At 42.4% G+C, this 18,027-nt stretch overlaps 4 protein-coding genes across 4 annotated transcripts; 2 read left to right on the top strand and 2 right to left on the bottom strand.

The window, feature by feature from the left end:
• Positions 1-188: 188 nt before the first annotated feature.
• On the top strand, positions 189-2,387 carry BCIN_16g02490 (hypothetical protein). Its single transcript, XM_001550466.2, has 3 exons — positions 189-1,138; positions 1,190-1,351; positions 1,407-2,387. Exons 1-3 carry the CDS (start codon positions 857-859, stop codon positions 2,190-2,192), a joined length of 1,230 nt encoding a protein of 409 aa, XP_001550516.1. The 5' UTR covers positions 189-856; the 3' UTR covers positions 2,193-2,387.
• A 1,300-nt stretch (positions 2,388-3,687) lies between these two features.
• BCIN_16g02500 (hypothetical protein) lies at positions 3,688-5,073 on the bottom strand. The gene is made up of 2 exons (XM_001550468.2): positions 4,565-5,073; positions 3,688-4,411 (listed from the first exon to the last, which is right to left on the bottom strand). Exons 1-2 carry the CDS (start codon positions 4,853-4,855, stop codon positions 4,202-4,204), a joined length of 501 nt encoding a protein of 166 aa, XP_001550518.1. The 5' UTR covers positions 4,856-5,073; the 3' UTR covers positions 3,688-4,201.
• A 77-nt stretch (positions 5,074-5,150) lies between these two features.
• BCIN_16g02510 (hypothetical protein) lies at positions 5,151-7,330 on the bottom strand. Its single transcript, XM_024697989.1, has 3 exons — positions 6,319-7,330; positions 5,947-6,271; positions 5,151-5,760 (listed from the first exon to the last, which is right to left on the bottom strand). The coding sequence occupies exons 1-3, from the start codon at positions 6,714-6,716 to the stop codon at positions 5,476-5,478; spliced, it is 1,008 nt and encodes a 335-aa protein (XP_024553806.1). The 5' UTR covers positions 6,717-7,330; the 3' UTR covers positions 5,151-5,475.
• Positions 7,331-7,526: 196 nt separating this feature from the next.
• BCIN_16g02520 (hypothetical protein) lies at positions 7,527-18,005 on the top strand. The gene is made up of 5 exons (XM_024697990.1): positions 7,527-8,607; positions 8,682-11,770; positions 11,823-11,897; positions 11,949-16,506; positions 16,560-18,005. The coding sequence occupies exons 1-5, from the start codon at positions 8,334-8,336 to the stop codon at positions 17,864-17,866; spliced, it is 9,303 nt and encodes a 3,100-aa protein (XP_024553807.1). The 5' UTR covers positions 7,527-8,333; the 3' UTR covers positions 17,867-18,005.
• The last annotated feature ends 22 nt before the right edge of the window (positions 18,006-18,027 follow it).

An 18,027-nucleotide genomic window follows, 5' to 3' on the forward strand; every position in this document is an offset into this window, starting at 1 on the left:
AAACCCTTAATAATTCAACGTCCGAGTTGAACAAATCCATTAATTGATCACGGTTGTCTGTGTTGTGCTCCGAAGTGGCATATCTCGTGATCATGACTCGCAAGTTTACGCACGACACATAAATCGGTTCAAAGACACAGGAAAATCCCTACTAAGCCGCTGCTACAATTTCTCTTCTAGTTTCATCCGGTTTAATGCAACTTTAGTACTGCAGTAATTTTTCCTTCATACGAATTTTGTTTCGTCCGCTCAAATTTCAAAACTTACGGGTTTTGCCTTTATTTGTATATGCGAGATGTTTCGTCTCAACTACAAACATCGCACGTATATAACGAGACCTTGCTCTTAATATAAGAGTTCCACGAAACTCACTCGGTTCTGACATTTCAACGGTCTCGATTGAGATTCCAGAATGCTTCCATGTCATTAAGAGATGAACTTGAGCAGACAGCGGTCAAAGTGACAGATGCCCAGAGAATAAACCCTACGCACATGCTTTTAGCACATGCTTCTAGCACCTAGCTTGAAGGAATTATGTGCAAACGATATCGGACAGGATACAATAATTTCCTGCAATCGCAATTTTGGATGGGACAGTTTCTCCGCCTCTCATAAATCCCATCTGTGGGTAATCTGTGGGTATTTCAAAATGGGATATGATCTACAATATCCGATAATAATGCTGCGGAGATTGTGAAATTGCGTACAAGCAAAGACAAGGCGGATTTAGACTTCTAGTCCGCTGTCATTTAATTTACCACGTAGTGGCATGAACCCTTTCTGAAAGTTTGTTTTTCTTTTCGACTTCAACCTCGATCTTCATCTCACCTACCACTTTCGTTCGCTCTGTTACGAGATGTTTTTCCTCTGGTCCCTCGTTGTCGGCCTTGCAACGGTCTCTTCAGCTAAATATTCAGATGATCTGGATTGTACTGGAATCAATGGTATCAGGCCGCAATGTGAATCTCAAGAGTCGTCTTACAAACGCGATGTCTTTTGGGTAGGAGGGCATTACGTGAACGCAGCCATTGGTCTGTTGACCTATGATCAGGCGTATGTCGAAAAGTTGACGCCAAGTAAAGGGATCAAGAAACCATATCCTGTGGTCTTATTTCACGGCGGAGGAGTTTCCGGTGCAGTATGCCGCGTTCAATCCCACCAAAAGTTATCATCGACTGATCAAGTCTAGACATGGCTCAACACACCTGACAATCGCAAAGGTTTTGCATCGATGTTCTTAGACTTGGGTTACCAAGTTTACGTTGTCGATCAAACTAGTGTAGGGCGCGGAACCCAAGAGGATCTTGTGGGATATCCTTTGAGAATTGGATCAACTGCAAACATTAGTGAGGTGTGTTTTATCTTCCACATACGCTATTATGAGAGAGGCTTATCGTTTTTCCTAGGTTGGGTTTACAGCTCCAGAAAATGCCGACGCTTATCCCCAAAGCCAACAACACACACAATGGCCCGGTACCGGAGTCAGAGGAGATCCTATCTTTGATGCATTTGAAAGTTCGTTCATGCCATTGACTACCAACAATACTCGACAAGAGATATCGATGCGTGCTGCGGGTTGCGAACTTCTTCAATTGATTGGCCCATCATTTTTAGTTTCTCACTCCATCGGCGCAATCCACCCAATTGTAATTTCAGACGAGTGTCCAGAGCTTGTGCTCGGAAATGTAAACCTTGAACCTGGAAACATTCCATTCGAATCCTACACCGGAAACGCAACATCGTCTGTTGGAAGAACAGCTGCTCGTCCATTTGGCTTGACCGTCTCCAATCTCAACTATGATCCTCCAATTTCCAACTACACCGAACTCGTCACCGAGACTGTCGGTGAGGATACGCCAGCGAGCAGATCTTGCATTCAACAAAGCAGCGCTGCGAACTACACCATCCATACTCTCCCCAATGTAGCCAAAGTTCCATACGTCGCATTCACCGGTGAAGCATCCCCTCACATCACTTACGAACATTGCGTCATTCAATACCTCAATCAAGTTGGTGTTAAGACCGATTGGATCAAGATGGCCGATGCAGGTGTTTATGGCAATGCTCATTTCGGATTCTTGGAGAAGAATAACGAAGAATACTTCAAGGTTGTTGAAGCATGGATCAAGAAGGCTGCCAATGGAATTGGTTCATCTGATTCCGGCGGAAGATATTCGTTCTGGAAAGCATAGTTTGACGAAGAACAAAAACGCTGTAGAATTATAATTAGCCCCCTTGTGGTTTGTACATAGTTACCATAATATTCTAATGTCTCCTTTATCAGATGTCGAGACAAGACAATTAATCTAATTCAATTTTTTACCATTAAATAGCCACTGGCCTGTGATCAATCTTTCTAAATGGCTTCACATTTTGATCACTACGCATTTATATCGTAGTGCGACAATGAGGTTCTCAACATGGTGGCTCAATAATGACGCTAGCCTCTTAAAGTTAGCTGAAAGCTGTAAGCCACCATTACCAACACAAGATTTCGTTGGAGCACTGAAATATTGAAGTCTCCGTCTTATTAGTAAATTCGGAATGGATTGAGTTTTAAGGACTCCGCTGTAGACCACGACAGTAAGTATTGTGGATAGAGCCAAGTCGTCGCAGATCTGAACATGCAGGGAGTTCAACTTGCGCTATATCTTTCTAGCTGGGAAGGTACCTTGATCAGCATGCGCTATATGAAAGAAAATATCACAACACTGGCCAATGTTGGTGTGCGGTATGTTGTCAGGACCAGATGGATGTTTACATACAAGTCGAGAAATGGATATTAGGTGTCTATTTACATAATAGCTTCATCCAACCTGTCCTTCTAGTTACCAGAAGCGCTCTCTTCCACTTCACTACGTCGTACTCTATTACTGATATATCTGAATTGGTATTGGGACTCACATGTTTAATGTTCACGCCACCTCTCTAACTTTGAGCTTCGCAATAAAAAAGCAGTGGAGTATATTCAGTCATGGCATCTGAGCTTCTGGAGACTAACCAGCTGCCGAGGATCATCGAGATGCCTGTTGAGATACAAGTCCTTTGTTTTAGCCTACCTTCTACCAGCACGATTTATTAGTATTCCCCAACTATATAACTTGTAGATCAGTGGAACTGTTTGAAGCCTGATGTACTGCACTTGACAAGCTTTTCTGTCAATTTAGTGTGATATATCCACCCACAATCACCAGCAGCATTTCAGGAAAAGAATCTTACCCGGTCATAATATAATTCCCCAATCTCTGCTATAAATTCAAGCTTTCAAGATTTCTCCTCTTGCTATCTTCATGAACTGGATTTAACCTCTTGTTTGAGAATAAAATGAATTTCAAGTCCAGATGAGCATTTTCGCTTGACATCATGAGTTTGAGTCTTGGTCAGGTCATACGAAAGTGGAGACATAGCTCAAGATATCTCAACAGCAGACTAGATCAATCGGAGTCAATTTGAAAACGGAAGGGCTCCTCAATAATCTCTTCCACGGAGCCTCTCATCCAGACTTTGCCTGTGTCTTCTGGCCCAGACAGTGATGGGCGAGATGACATTGCAGTTGCTGACCTTCAAAAACACCTGGAGCCAAGTGAAACAGGTGTGAGAAAGTATGAAGGTAAGGGCGCCGGGTCCGTCAAGCGTCATCAGTCTTATATTCAGATTACAGAGTCATATTCTAGCGGCCCAGTTGCTTTCTTGCTATGCAGCACGCCCGGCTGTTAGCAGCTCACATAACTTGTTCCTTAATATCAGCTCCGATTCTAAAATATCTCTCTGGCACCCCGAAATATACAGTATCAGATCTTGCCTGTACTGCATAGTTGTAGGAAAAAGTCCAAATTCTTCCTTACGAACATAATGTTCTTGCTAGCGATGCCCGGGAGTTCACTCAATTCAATGCGAATTAATGAGCGGAAGTGGAAAGTTAATCCGAATGATAAATTTAGCAGTAGTTGTATTATGACGAGGAGAAACAAATGGACATGAGCACAATTAAAGAGAAATCTAGACGCACCATTGAGTAGTATACAGGCTACATCTATTGAGCATCATCAACTGGGCCGAAGGGGTTTCCACCTTGATAATATGGTGGTTTAATTCCACTGAGAGAAAACGGGACTCCGGTATATCTTGAGTATTAGGAATCTACCAATCTCCCATTACCTTTCCAAAACAAACCAATCACCCCTCCAACCCACAACCCCCCTCAAACCCCCTCATTAAGCGCCCTCCCCGCCTTCAACAAAACACCAATACAACTAATATTTCCCCACCACCAAAACACCGTCCTCAATACACTCGTATTCCTTGTTTCCATAAAAGTGTACGCGAATCCGTATCCGATTCTCGCGAGATTATACGACAATCCGAATTGATTGATGGTTTGAACAGGGAGTCCTGCTTGTTGGGCTAGGATCTGTTTTCATTAGTTTTGTTCTGTTTTGATTTTGTTATCTTATATCTTCTAACCCTTCCCCCAAGGAAAGATTCCTGTAATCCATCATCTAGCGGCCTCTCCCCTCCCTCTCCTTCCACCCAATCAAAAAGCCAAAAGCCAAAGAAAACTCACAATACACCCCAAAAAGAACGCAAAATGTTCAATACTATTACTCGACGCGCTCTGCACCCTCTTAATCCTATCCAACTGTCTCTTTGTCAATTTCCCCTCTTTCACCATGCGTTCCCCATATTCCTGGATATCGTAACGCGGTGACTCATTATGGTCGAAGCCGTAGTATTGTTTCCAATGGCGAGAAGCGAGGACCAGGTATGAGAGCGTCCAGTTTGTGAGGATGTAGGGCACGGTGTGGTTTATTGTGGGAGAGAGGGGAGAGGAGAGGAAGCCGATGAAGGTTGTCATCTTCTTTTCGAAGAAAAAAAAAGATACTGGAGTTTGTGGGGATAGAGGAGACAAAGTAATCTTTTGGAGTTGGATGAATAGAGGAATGAGAGGTATGGATGCTATATGGGGAGGCTGGATGGGATGTCAGATTCTGACGCGTGGTGGCATGACATTTATATCTGCATTTCCGCCCCCAAACTCGGGAACTTTTCGGACACTAAATTCTGTCAGCAATCGTCATCATTTCAACACCTCATTGCACACGAGTTGTACGTAAAACGTGGGGTTTCAAGAGTGAGATGAGCCAGTCATCTGATATCATTTCAGTATTGATATCAATTGCTCCGACAAAATATAGAGTCTAATTGCGAACAAATTTTGATATTCGCATAAAGATATCTGTATAAAGATGTCCATTCCGTATTTTCTTATGATCTAGATAGAAGAAGTCTGGTAAAAGAAGAGAATGACGACGCATTGATATATGTCATGTACGTCAAGGCAAAGAAACTGATCAAACAATTTCAAGTCCTCCCAACAACTGCAACAGAAAGAGATTCATATCCCATATTAACCTAAGTTTCATCTACTCCAACCTGACGTGCTTTCAATATCACGCCAATCCAAATAATGCCATCTTAAAATCCACCTTTGAAGAAGTTCGTAGGCTGAGGGTTCTCAGGCAGATAAGTACCCAAGATTTTGTTCCTCGACGAGCCGAATAATTTCGATTTTACCTCATTGAATTTGTTGAAGAGATCCTTAAAATTACTAAAGTCTTTCTTGGCAAGTTTGTTGGCAGTAAGAGGCCATGTCGTGACGAATTGAACCGAAGGATTATAACAGGTAGAACCACAACAAACGTCCTTCAGGCAGATGCCGGTTGTACAATCCGAATGGGTTTCACAGGTGATTCCGCAACTCTGCAAGATCGGGGAATTAGTATTGCTCATCTGGAACACATTTCGAAGAACATTCATAAAAGCGAGGTATCGATGAGGTGCTGGGAAGCAAAAAGAAACTTAGACAGGAGACAAAAGCCAGAATTGAGATCAGGAAACAAAAAGAGGTGCCAAAAACACAAGAAGTATTGAATGACTTATACTCACTCCTGCAGCGACACAGAAACCAGAATCATCATTTCCCCCACTAGGAATACAGATCCCAGCTCCCCCCCCACAAGCAGAATTACTATATCCTTGTGCACACGTAGCCGGGTTAGCGCACAGGGGTAGTTTATCGTAAAGGTAGGTAGTTGGAGTTGGAGCGAGAACTGTTGATGGTGTCACCCCCGCACAATTACAGGCGGAAGAATACTTAGATGCATCGGTACAATATGATGCGTAAGTAGGAATTGTACCATGACCTGCAGTTGTTTGAGAAGGAACATAGGGATAGTCCTCCATGTTGGCACTGGTAGTGATCAAAGCAATCCTATGCCAATTAGCCAAGAATATGAAGAAGAAGTAGAAATGACGGACGAAGCATTGGGAGTGACAGTAGTCGCTATGAATTTGGCGCAATCTAATGAACGACTTTGGAGACCGACGTTGATTTCACCAATTGCTGTAATAGCATCGGCGCATTGATCTTTAGTGCAGACACCACCCAAAATGCCTCTGACAGAGGTCAGAAAGATCAACAAGCTTACGGTCCTCATATTGAAAATAATGCCGTTAGTTGGGAAAAAGAGAAAGGAACAACGCGTGTACAAACAAAGGGAATGAGAGTATGAGAAAGATTTATACTTGTAAATTGTGTTGTACATATCAAAGAATATGAAGAATGTAGAGGCTTGGAATATGAGACCTCGCTGCCAAGCTACTTGGCGTCTACCGCGTCCACGAATGCACTGCGAATGCCATTTCCTCTCACCCATCGTGGACACACATATGAAGTTCCGAAGAGCTATCGTGTATTTGTGAACCCAGAATGCTTTGGGTTTAACTCCTCACCAAGTGATACCCTCTTGTATGGTTGTTACAGCAAGACCAACAACAGGAATCTTCCTGCTGCTACGCGTAAAGCTAACGGAATGTTACCTTTGAAAAGTACATTCCAGCCGAGCCACTCTCGCGTGTACTTCCCTTGTCTCTGATGTGACATGTATAATCAATTATGACGTTTCAGCCTCTAGGTAAAGGATGCCTTTTCATATCCCTTTGAGGCTGGAAGTTAGAGGAATGATCTGGTATGGCATTTCTTTCTCGACATTCTCTGCCACACGAGCCACTTTCCGTGCAACGATCGAGTGTAAGCTTCTGCAGACCTCTGATTTCAGGAGTTGTATCGATACGATTCACAAGACACTCGTCGCCGAGTTGTTGAGATATTCGTTTGTGTTTCTCAACCCCATAACCTCATTGTTTGCACTTTGTTTCTTCCGGGATTCATGTTGAATTGATTGGACCGATCTCGAAGCAGCATAGGTAGGCTGTTTGGTCTTCACAGTTGGATTCGGATGTTGAAAAGTATTACCAGATTTCCAAGCTCAAGAGATTCGGGTTGTCAAGTATCCAGGTTGATTATCGAGATAGGAAAGAAGATCCTGGTCCGTGCCGATTATTTTGAGCTTACTAATAACCTGGTAGCCGTGCACGTGTCGTGTTTGCTAAGAGATTGGTGGGATTAGCGCACAACCCCACACTAAAATGCAACTTCACTCATGCAAATGCTCACTCCAAGCTGCGAAGCCTCACTCTTGTAACAACAAATGTAACCACATTCTCACCACCAGGACGAATCAACATGTTCTCCCCATGTCGCTTTCTTTTCGGTAACCTATCATAATGCACGACCAACTATGTGATTCGACAAGTATCGAACAAACAAGTTGGAAACAGGTGCTCTGCTTTGAAAGGATCACTTTTCACGGGCGTCCAAGTCCAATGAATATTGACGTTCGTGTCCATGATGGGGAAGACGCTTCTCCGTGGGCTATAAGCAGACTAGGATGAGAATATACAAATGAAGAGGTAACTCGGCCACCAACTTTTCCAGCGGCAAAAAATAAAGGTAATGAGAGGGGAGTTCTGTTTTGCTTTGCCCTTGTTTCTTACTTTATTTTGTGCATTTGTATGTCCAAAATTTGCTCCTTTAGCAACAAACAACCTTCAAACTTCTTCTTTCGTCAGTTACTTATCGTATGATTGCGATCGTATAAGAGCTACTTGACTATCAAGCTCATAATTCTGAAGTTCATACTTCACCAGCAGACAGTTCTCGACCGCAGCAAGACAACATCAGGAATGCACCGCAAACTGGGAACATCGACATAGACCTTCAAGCGAATGTACGAATCCGTAAAGACGGATGATCATTTCTTTGCAACTACTTTTCGAAGGATTGAAGCTAGAATCTCATCGTTTCTCGGAAATTGACAGCAGGTTTGTCTCCTTCACGATCAAAGCAATCTATTACACGACAGCACATCATCGAGGTCTATTTTTTATAGCTATTTTCTCTACCTGTCATCTTAAAGGGACGCAATCTCACAATGATTTCTAATTTGGCTCTGGAGTACATTTTTAATCATATCTTTCTTCCTCCAAAATTACCCGACAAAGAGGATGAACGAGAGAAATATGATGTTGTACTTACGCAACTATGTCAACAGGAGCTTCAGAACTTTCATGATTACTTACCAAGTCGTCAAAGGCCACCAGTCAAAAGAATGATTGGGATGATAAATGGCCTGGTTTTTGATCCATCTGCTACTACCACATCATTTTCAAATATTATCAAAAGTTTGAAAACAATGAAAACCGAAGGTACCGATATTTATCCCCCCCCCCCCCCCCCCCCCCCCCCCCGAAAATTCTTACTGACCATGCCAATTATTCAGGTGTTTGCGCTTTCCACATTGAGGCACAAAATGCAGGAATGATAATTCGACGACTCTCAACAGAGTATTCATTCGAGATGTTTGAGTTGTCCCCAAGGAATAACGATGTCATGGCGAATGCCGGACGATTACGGAGATTTTTCCCGGGTCCCGCAATAGCTATTCATCAGGACCGCATTCACGAAGAATCATTCCAGGAAGCTCTATCTCAGTGCATTGAAGAACTCTCGCGAAAGACGCCAAACATTGTCCAAGCGAAAACGAGTAAAGCACACGTATCTGACATTGAAATTAGAGACACAGTCGATCCATCCCTCATAACTAGCATGCTTGCGGAATCTCTGCATGCCATTGGTCGTCGTATTGATGTCCATCGCATTCAAAAAAGAACCCGTGATGTCGTTCAGTGGAAAAATTGTCTTCATCCCTGGCGTCGTTCACCCCTTTGGCTCTTTATCCGAGTCTGCCTTCAGACTGGACTTATGAAACGAGATTGTAATGATTCATCACACCACCATTACAAAACTTTTATGATCTTTTTCATGTGCCAGATTCTAGAACGCGCACTAGAGTTTTCCATGGCTAGAGAAATGTTGTTCATAATGTCGATGAAGATACAACGGCGCTTAGTCAAACTTGAAAGTTCAATTAGCCGTGGGCTACAGCGGCAGATACAAGCGGTATTGTCCAAAGTCTCATCCTACTTGAAAAACAATGTGCCAATGCTGTCATACCAAATATACCCTGATATCGCTGCACTCAACCTGATAGACGACACAGTGCTTAGCATGAACTGCCTACGACCTTACCTTGACAGTCTATCGATGCGAAATCAATCAAAATTAAAACACGCATTTGCTGAACCTCGTTGTTACTCTCGAATAGTTCAATCGAATACACAACTCCCGTGTATGAATACCGTGTCTTCAAGCTTCAAAAATAGAGAGGTAACTCGCTTGCATTTAGCAGATGTCGAACTGTGGGTTCGAGATCATCTGGCTAGTTGGCTGGGTACACATCAAATGGTGGAATCATCTTGTATCGCTCTGGCAAAGCTCATGTCTACCTACCAGGAAGTCTCTGATAAAGCATATCAAGGGATTCCCGAAGATCAGTCCGTAAGAATCTTAACGTTGATGGAATTATGGGTCGCATTAGACACATGTACAACTTTACAAGAGCCACTTGTGAAAGATTATAAATGCAGATTTACATCAGACTTGTTCGCTCCTCTATTGTTACCTACCAAGCCAGAAATGCTAAGATTAGCATCCATCGAACAATATATTACTGATAGAAATGCTGCATCATCCGCCAACATGCCGTGTCCCTTCTCCATAACGAATACTGCAAATAGTTTTCCTGTTCGCTACTTCGATCAATCGTCCCGGCACCAGAGATTACTAGAGCGGATTAAATCTGACACTCGCTCTGGATGTTATGCAAAAGTGCTCGAGCTAGAGGAAAAGATTCGACAGTTCAATTCCTGGAAAGAAAGTGATCAATGGACCGTGTGCAGGATGGAGAAGATTATTCGCGGTCGAGGTCTCCAACGTCGTGAAGTTGATGTTCACGCGAGTTATTGTCCGAAATGCATTGCAAAAGCTAAGGCTCAGCAAGTTACAATTGACGTTTTTGAATGTCCTCTACCAGAAAATATTTTAGAGGCAAAATCGATAATATTTGAGCTGGACGTGCCCGTAGTCTTTTCAGCTTGGCGCGATCGAACGTATGGCCTTCTAGTGGACATATTTTCACCAAAATCAACAGTTTCTCAGGACAACGATTATTATGATTTCAGCAAGACTTTTTTGAAACAGTATCTTCAGAAGCCCTTAGGGAGAATTCGCTTAGGGTCCCGTACGAAGCCATTTATTGTTTCCCACTACAGGAACAAGTTCGTCTTTCAGGCTACAGTTGAAAACATTCTGAAGCCAACTGGATTGAACTACATGGTTGTAGATAATGGCGGATCTCACCAAGTAGCAGTCACGGGCGACTTTTGTGCAAATCTGGGCATCCGAAAGTTATGCACGATGAGATTCGCTCCAGCTTTCATGAAGCTAGAAGTCTTTCTAGAGGGCACTGAGTCTACTACCAATGAAACTCTTGCAAATCAAACAAACTGCCCCTCCGCATTGACTTTGCACGAGTTCTATCAATTTGCATCTCTTAGATGTGGGCATTATCTTCAATGGCTTAATATTCTGCGAGAGAGTGAAGCACATTTACTTGATTTAAACTCCGATGAAGTTTTCCAAATATTGACGCAGGCCGCATGGCAAGCCGGCCCCGCAGCTTGTAAGCTAGCATGTCGAGATTCACACCAAGACCTTGAGGACGAAATTTTTTCAATGAATCTTTTACAGGCTTTAGGGGCAATAGTCTCAAGTGTAGAGTCTAATTGGCAGAATGTAAAAACTATTCGCGTGGTAATCATCCTAAGTACTCGGTTGCTTTGTGTCTCATCTAAGGACAAAGTACACCAGAGTTGTCTTCATCTACTCTTACGTATTCAGGTCATCACAATTGCGTGGACTAGAGATGTTGTCCGCATACTCCGCGATTGCCAAGAGGAAGATGAGCTCGAATCACTAAACATCCGAGCCCTTGAATTAGCATTGGCGTGTCATGGCTCATTCGACGTCGAAATCAATAATCTTGAAATTATGCTCAGCTCTATCGAAACACAAACCATTTTTATGGAGAGCTTGATCACAGTTCACGATCGACGTCCTGCCTTGACTACTGGCCTCTGCAGTATGATTCAATTTGCCTTGCGACGCTTTGATAGAGTGAATCATTCCGCTGAATCACTTATGCGTGGCATGATAATTAATGATGCCTCCGGTATTGACATGACCATTCAAAATCTCTGGTCGGGTTACAAACCTGGCGATCCTTGGAAAGCACTTGGTCTGCCAAATGAAAGATGGCTCAGAACGAAAACAGCAACATTTGATGGCCAAGAATCACTATATGTTGAATTGAACATTCTAGACGGAGAATTGCTAATTAATGGATCTCCACTTGCTCGTCTCCCTCGTGCTTATGAATCCCATGCCACATATCAACGAATCTTCGGACGGGTTAGTGTGCACCTCAGTATGTCATTTCTTAAAGCTAATGCTATATATACAGAAAATGTTGGATGTTGTCCCATCAACAATGCTCGGCATGGCTTTTGAGACTAGTAAAGATATATGCGGACAACAGGTAGGATTAATAGTTCGATATCTGAACTCAAACACATTCTAACTTCTTTAGATTCATTTCAAAATGCTCGGCAAGGAATTAGTGATTCGAACTCGCAAGGGGGATGAATGTTTTGAGGTTATTCCCAAGCATATTCTCACAAACGACTTCCAACACTCGTTCACAGAAAATTATGTTTTCATGCGAAACGATGAAACCGGTGTTATACAATTGAGGCCATTAGATATGCCATGGAATTCCTCGACCAGCGAATGGCAAATTAAACATTCTTCAAAGCGAGGGTTTCAATTGACCAACGGCTCAATGATATCCATCGACGTCCGAAGTCCAACAGCATATGCTATATCACAGATCCTTGGAAATTTGGAAATTTCAAGTCACATTGACATGATTCTGAACCAGCAGGGTAAAACAGTGGAATTACGCCTCCCCCGTTTTAATCTTGACTTTTTCGTTACTGTGGGAGATTGGAGGCTTCTTTCGAAGCAATTTCGAGGAATGTCTGTGGACAAAAATCAAGATATTGGTACATTCACTGGCTTGCTTAACAAAATTGTTTTGTGCAGCAATGATAATGCAACGCGAACTGTGATTGTTCCAGACGGTGAGATTTCATTCAAGCGGAAAAATGACTATGTTCAAGTGAACATCGATACAACGTCTATGAGCTCCTGTTCTTATCACGACTATCGAATCGACCCTCAACTTGGCCGTCTGATTGATAATGGAAGCCTGAAAACTTGTTTATTTAGATTATATCTCCATTCCATAACCTCGGATGTTATACCAGATGCCCTCACAGGCAGAACGGGCACGGAAGAAGCACTGAATGGATTAAGTTCCTCATCTGTTTGGTCATTTTTCACGCTTTCCTCTAGCGAGATAGGGTTATTACTAAAGTTGAGAGATTTATCTCCACAAGTTACATACTATCCGGCACATAAAAAATCTATGCAGATGATTTCGTGGAAAGACCTCCCAATTTTATCTCAACATGAACGATTCCGCGAGCAAGTCGACCTCATCTTCACATATGCCAAGAAACTCGTCCCATTTCAAATTGGGTCCGATAAGAAGCACCCGATTCCCGAATCAAACAGTCGTAGCAATCCTATTTTAATTTCTGCGGCTATTATTAGGAATGCTGTTAATCGTGTCGATGGCTTTGGGGCAGAGGATTTTACTACCATCAAAGATAAAGAATACGATTCTCGTGACGGAAATTATGATGCAAGTCGACGTGCCGATATATACAGAATCGCAGCATTGGTATGTTCGTGGTCACGGAACTTGAAAGTCAATACTGGTTTATTGAAAATGATAAATTCTCTGTCAACTCCCATTATTGGACCTGGTGTAATCACAAAAAATGTCATTGGATATGATTCAAAGTGGTTAGATACACCCCAGTCTTTCTTGTCTGAAAATTGGTGTGCAATTTATCAGCAGCTATCGGCCAGTATTGAGAGTCGGGATAAGTATAAAATCATGATATTCTTGTCCACATTGGTCTTCTCGAAAAAAATCGAACATTCACTTGTCCATACATTGTTAGCATTTGCCACAATAACAACCTTCGATTACATCAAAATTCCTCAATATAAGCTTTTCCATCTTTGCGAAGGGTACGAGCCTGACAAAAATCAACTTAAAGATCTTATCGGCGCTCACATATATCACCATAAGAGAACACCTACAAGAAAACTCGTCAAGAAAGGAGCCGAGACTGAATGGGACGTTGATAGTCGGAGACAGCAGACTTACATTGACCAAACTGAACATGCCGTTGAAACAACCCTTAGGTATCTTTTGCTGCAATGGCCAACTGACGAACCTATCACATTTACGGATAACAATTGTCAAACATACATTGATATAAAAACTGCCACTGTTCAAGCTCAACCAAAATTTTTGTCTTGGTTTAGAAATAACAGATTCAAGGAATACATCTTGCTAGTTGAATCAGCTCTCAAGAAGTCAAATTCAACCAAGTGTACCAATACTCAGCGATGGACGGATTATGCGAAACCTACCAATAAATACAATCCTAGATTAGGTTATATTGCCATTACTGATCTTCTCCAAAATGAACCGCCAAATTTCGCCGATGTAAATGGACTGTTCCATTCCAATCTACCTCTGGTCAAAATTTCCAGACCTTCGGGCAATGATAAGAATCATACGAAGGTCGCGGAGCTCTTAAAAGAACTTTCTCGGCACACTTCTGGGGATTTTGAGACTCAATACAGCAGTCACTTACAACAAAGTATCGAGGCTTTGCATGAGATACCATATTTTGAACTAGATCCCATGACATCAGCTTACGATTTCTCAGTTCATTTGAAAGGAATTCAGGCACTGACAGACAACATGTACCTCAAAATTAAAGAGCAGTTGTTAAGTTCTGTAAGTGTGTTTGGAGCTATAGAAAATTCGACAATGCTTCCGCATTTATCTCGAACCACCATTCTTGCTCTTATCGCAAGTTCCTATCCTATAAAGCTCTCGCAACAGTGGAAACAGGCAATTGTGCATTTTGGCCTGGCTGTAACTACCCTGCAGCGTCTAAAGCGTCTGGTGGCTTGTGAAAAGAAAGCAGAACTTCTCATGGAAATTTCAAACCCGGGACATCAAGGGTGGGACCCGTTGTTGAATCCGGACTGGCTACTTCTTGAATTGGAGAACGAAATTCTGATTCGCAAAGATCAGGCTGAGATCAGTAGTCAAATGATTGACCCATCATCAGGCTCAAACTCTGTCATGCAGTTGAATATGGGACTTGGAAAATCTTCAGTCATTGTTCCAATTGTGGCATCGGCGCTGGCAGATAAGAAAAAGTTATGCCGCGTCGTAGTTCTGAGAGCGCTGTCTAGACAGATGAGAGAACTGTTAGTAAGAAAGCTTGGTAACCTGATTAATCGACGTGTATTTTTTGTCCCAATATCACGTGCCCTACAAATCAATGCCGAAGAGACAAAACAGCTACGAGAAATTTACGAGACTTGCATGATGTGTGGTGGTGTGCTTCTAGTGCAGCCAGAGCATTTACTGTCTTTTGAGTTGATGGGCCTTGAGATGGTAATTTCTGGGAATCAGGACGCAAAGATTGTTGGTAAGGTGATCAATAGCACCCAAGACTGGCTACTCAGAAATTGCCGGGATATCCTAGATGAGAGTGACGAAATATTGAAGGTGCATTTTGAATTGATTTACACTCTTGGCAGACAATTGCCTATCGAATTTGCCCCTAACCGTTGGATTTTAATTCAACGGATATTATCGATATTGACTTCTTGCATTAAGAAACTTGATCGAAAGTACAAAGATGATTTCGAAATAGAGAATTTGGCGGATGATGGTGGTACCTTTGCGAGGTTCAGGATTTTACAACCGGCACTCGGTGATATACTTCTTGAAAGGGTGGTACAATATATCTGCGATGAAGGACTCCCTGGGCTATCATTATTTCATTTAACCAAGAGCAATCGAGACCTTTTATATCGATTTATCACAGATTCCAACATGGATGAAAAAGCAATTCTTCAGCATCCGGTATTTGACACCGACTTCACGAAAATGGGCCTTCTACTCCTTCGAGGTCTCTTTGCACACGGAGTACTACATTTCGCATTTTCTCAGAAGCGATTTAGGGTGAATTATGGTTTAGATTTGAATCGATCGTCACTAGCAGTCCCATACCATGGAAAAGATGTGCCTGCAGCCGCAGCAGAGTTTAGTCATCCAGAGACAACTATCATATTGACTTGCCTCTCGTATTATTACGAAGGACTATCCGAAAGCCAAGCAATAAAATGCTTCAGAGAGCTCTTTAAATCGGACAACAGGCAAGGTGAATATGAAAAGTGGACCAGAAATTGCCCCAATATTGAAACTAAATTCAAGAAATTAAGTGGCGTCAATCTCAACAACATACAACAATTCTCTCAACATGTATATGCCAATATAAGACGTTCCAAAGAGATGATAGATTTCTACCTCAATCACCTTGTTTTTCCAAAGGAAATGAAGGAATTTCCCAAGAAACTTTCTTCATCGGGATGGGACATTGCTCGGACTAAAACCCACCTGCTTACTGGCTTCAGCGGAACTAATGACAGCAAATATGTTCTCCCGCTCTCTATAGAGCAACGAGATCTAGCAGATCAACTTTCAACGAATGCAGAAGTACTCGCATGCTTATTGCAATCTGAAAATGAATTCGATTCCACGATCAAGGGTGAAGATTTCAATGCTGAAATCCTCCTAAAGCTTGCAGTAACGTCTAAACCGAGAATAAGGGTAATCCTCGATGTTGGGGCACAGGTCTTAGAGCTAAGGAATGAAGAGGTTGCTAGTAGATGGTTAGCACAACTTCCAATTAGTGAGGTACAGGCGGCGGTGTTCTTCGATTCTTCGGATGAGCTTTGCGTTCTGAACCGTGATGGAGTGACCGAACCTCTCACTATCTCGCCATTCGCCAAACAGATGGACCTATGTGTGGTTTATCTTGATGAATCTCATACACGTGGAACAGACTTAAAACTACCAACGAATTACCGGGCCATCGTTACACTTGGACCAGATTTGAACAAGGATCGTCTCGCACAAGGTAAGAAGCATTATATTATACATATAAAACTACAGCTGACATCCATATGACAGCATGTATGCGCATGAGAAAGCTGGGAAAGGGTCAGTCAGTATTATTTTGTGCGCCAAAAGATATCAAGCGAAAAATAATACACTGCACAAATTTGACTCAGTCTGATCAAATCGAGGTCAAGCATGTTCTTTTGTGGTGTATAAGAAATACATTAGACCAAGTTCGAAAGTCTGTTGTGCCTTGGGCAATTCAAGGAAAACGTCATTACGAACGACTTGAAGCTCTAGACGCAAACCCTGGTATTGTGCCTGGATCTGTTCAAGAAGACGAAGTGCAGAGCCTAGAGGAGAGATACGGAACCGGCAAAGAAAAAGCTGACGGGCGTTGGCTGGCCGATACAGCTCCTAACAAAGACATGAAATACTCCGCCGAGCTTATCTCTATTCGAAACAAATGTGCACAGTTTGGTTTTAATTCTTTTGCAGGTGCTAGTTTGTACGAAGAGCAAGAGCGTGAACTACAGCCAGAGAAAGAATTGGAGATACAGCGTGAGCATGCCCCAAGTTTACCAGCTTTAAAACACAATGTGCATGCCGACGTCATGAATTTGGCCACGACAGGAATTATGGTACACAGCGCTCGGAGTGGATTTTTACCCGCTTTTGATATATTCAAGGATACGTCTGCAAAAGGTTTGTTCGATATATCCAAGTGGCCCAGAGATCTTTGGGTCACTCGTGACTTTGCACAAACTGTGCGCAGCTTTGGTAAGATCGATTCATTTTTACGTCCAGTCAACTGGGTCGTTACATCTGAGGGCAATAATGGCATGTCTATCTGCGTAGTCTTTAGTCCTTTCGAAGTTCAAATGTTACGCTCTGTCATTGAACAAAACAAGAAAGTCGTTCTAAGCATCTATTCTCCACGCCTAAGCCTCTCTTCAAAGACATTCGAGAGTCTTGATGTTCACAAAATACCAACAACTTCGAAGCTGCCATCAATTCGTCCACGGATTATCATGCTTTTAAACCTTTTTGCTGGACAGTTATATATTCGAAGCTACGATGAATATATTCGCCTCTGCCAATTCCTTGGACTTTGTCATTATCCACCTCGAGATGATGTCGAAATTTGTTCTGACAATTTTGTCCCTATACCAAGTCGTGCATCGTTCGATCCCGTCATGGAGGAGGTTTGCCCTTTCAAGCAGAGTCCTGTTGATTTTCTACAAAAAGTATTTGCGTTGAGACGAAAAGGTCAGAATTTTGAGGACTCGCATATGGGTAGGATCTTGAGTGGAGAGTTATTGAACAGGAAAGACTTCGACGATGGTGAGAGTACCTTGGGTGGCAAGAATGAATATTAAAGATGGCGAGAGCTTCTGTACAAATATCTTAGAGTGGGGTTGAGAAATGGATATGCGGATTCTTATTGGTCATTAAATCTTGCACTTACATTCCTATCATGATCACGTGCTGTATCACATTCAATACTCTTAAACACCAATATAGCCCGCAATCCATAATC

Source organism: Botrytis cinerea, chromosome 16 (assembly GCF_000143535.2).
Source record: "Botrytis cinerea B05.10 chromosome 16, complete sequence".
Lineage (NCBI taxonomy): Eukaryota > Fungi > Ascomycota > Leotiomycetes > Helotiales > Sclerotiniaceae > Botrytis > Botrytis cinerea.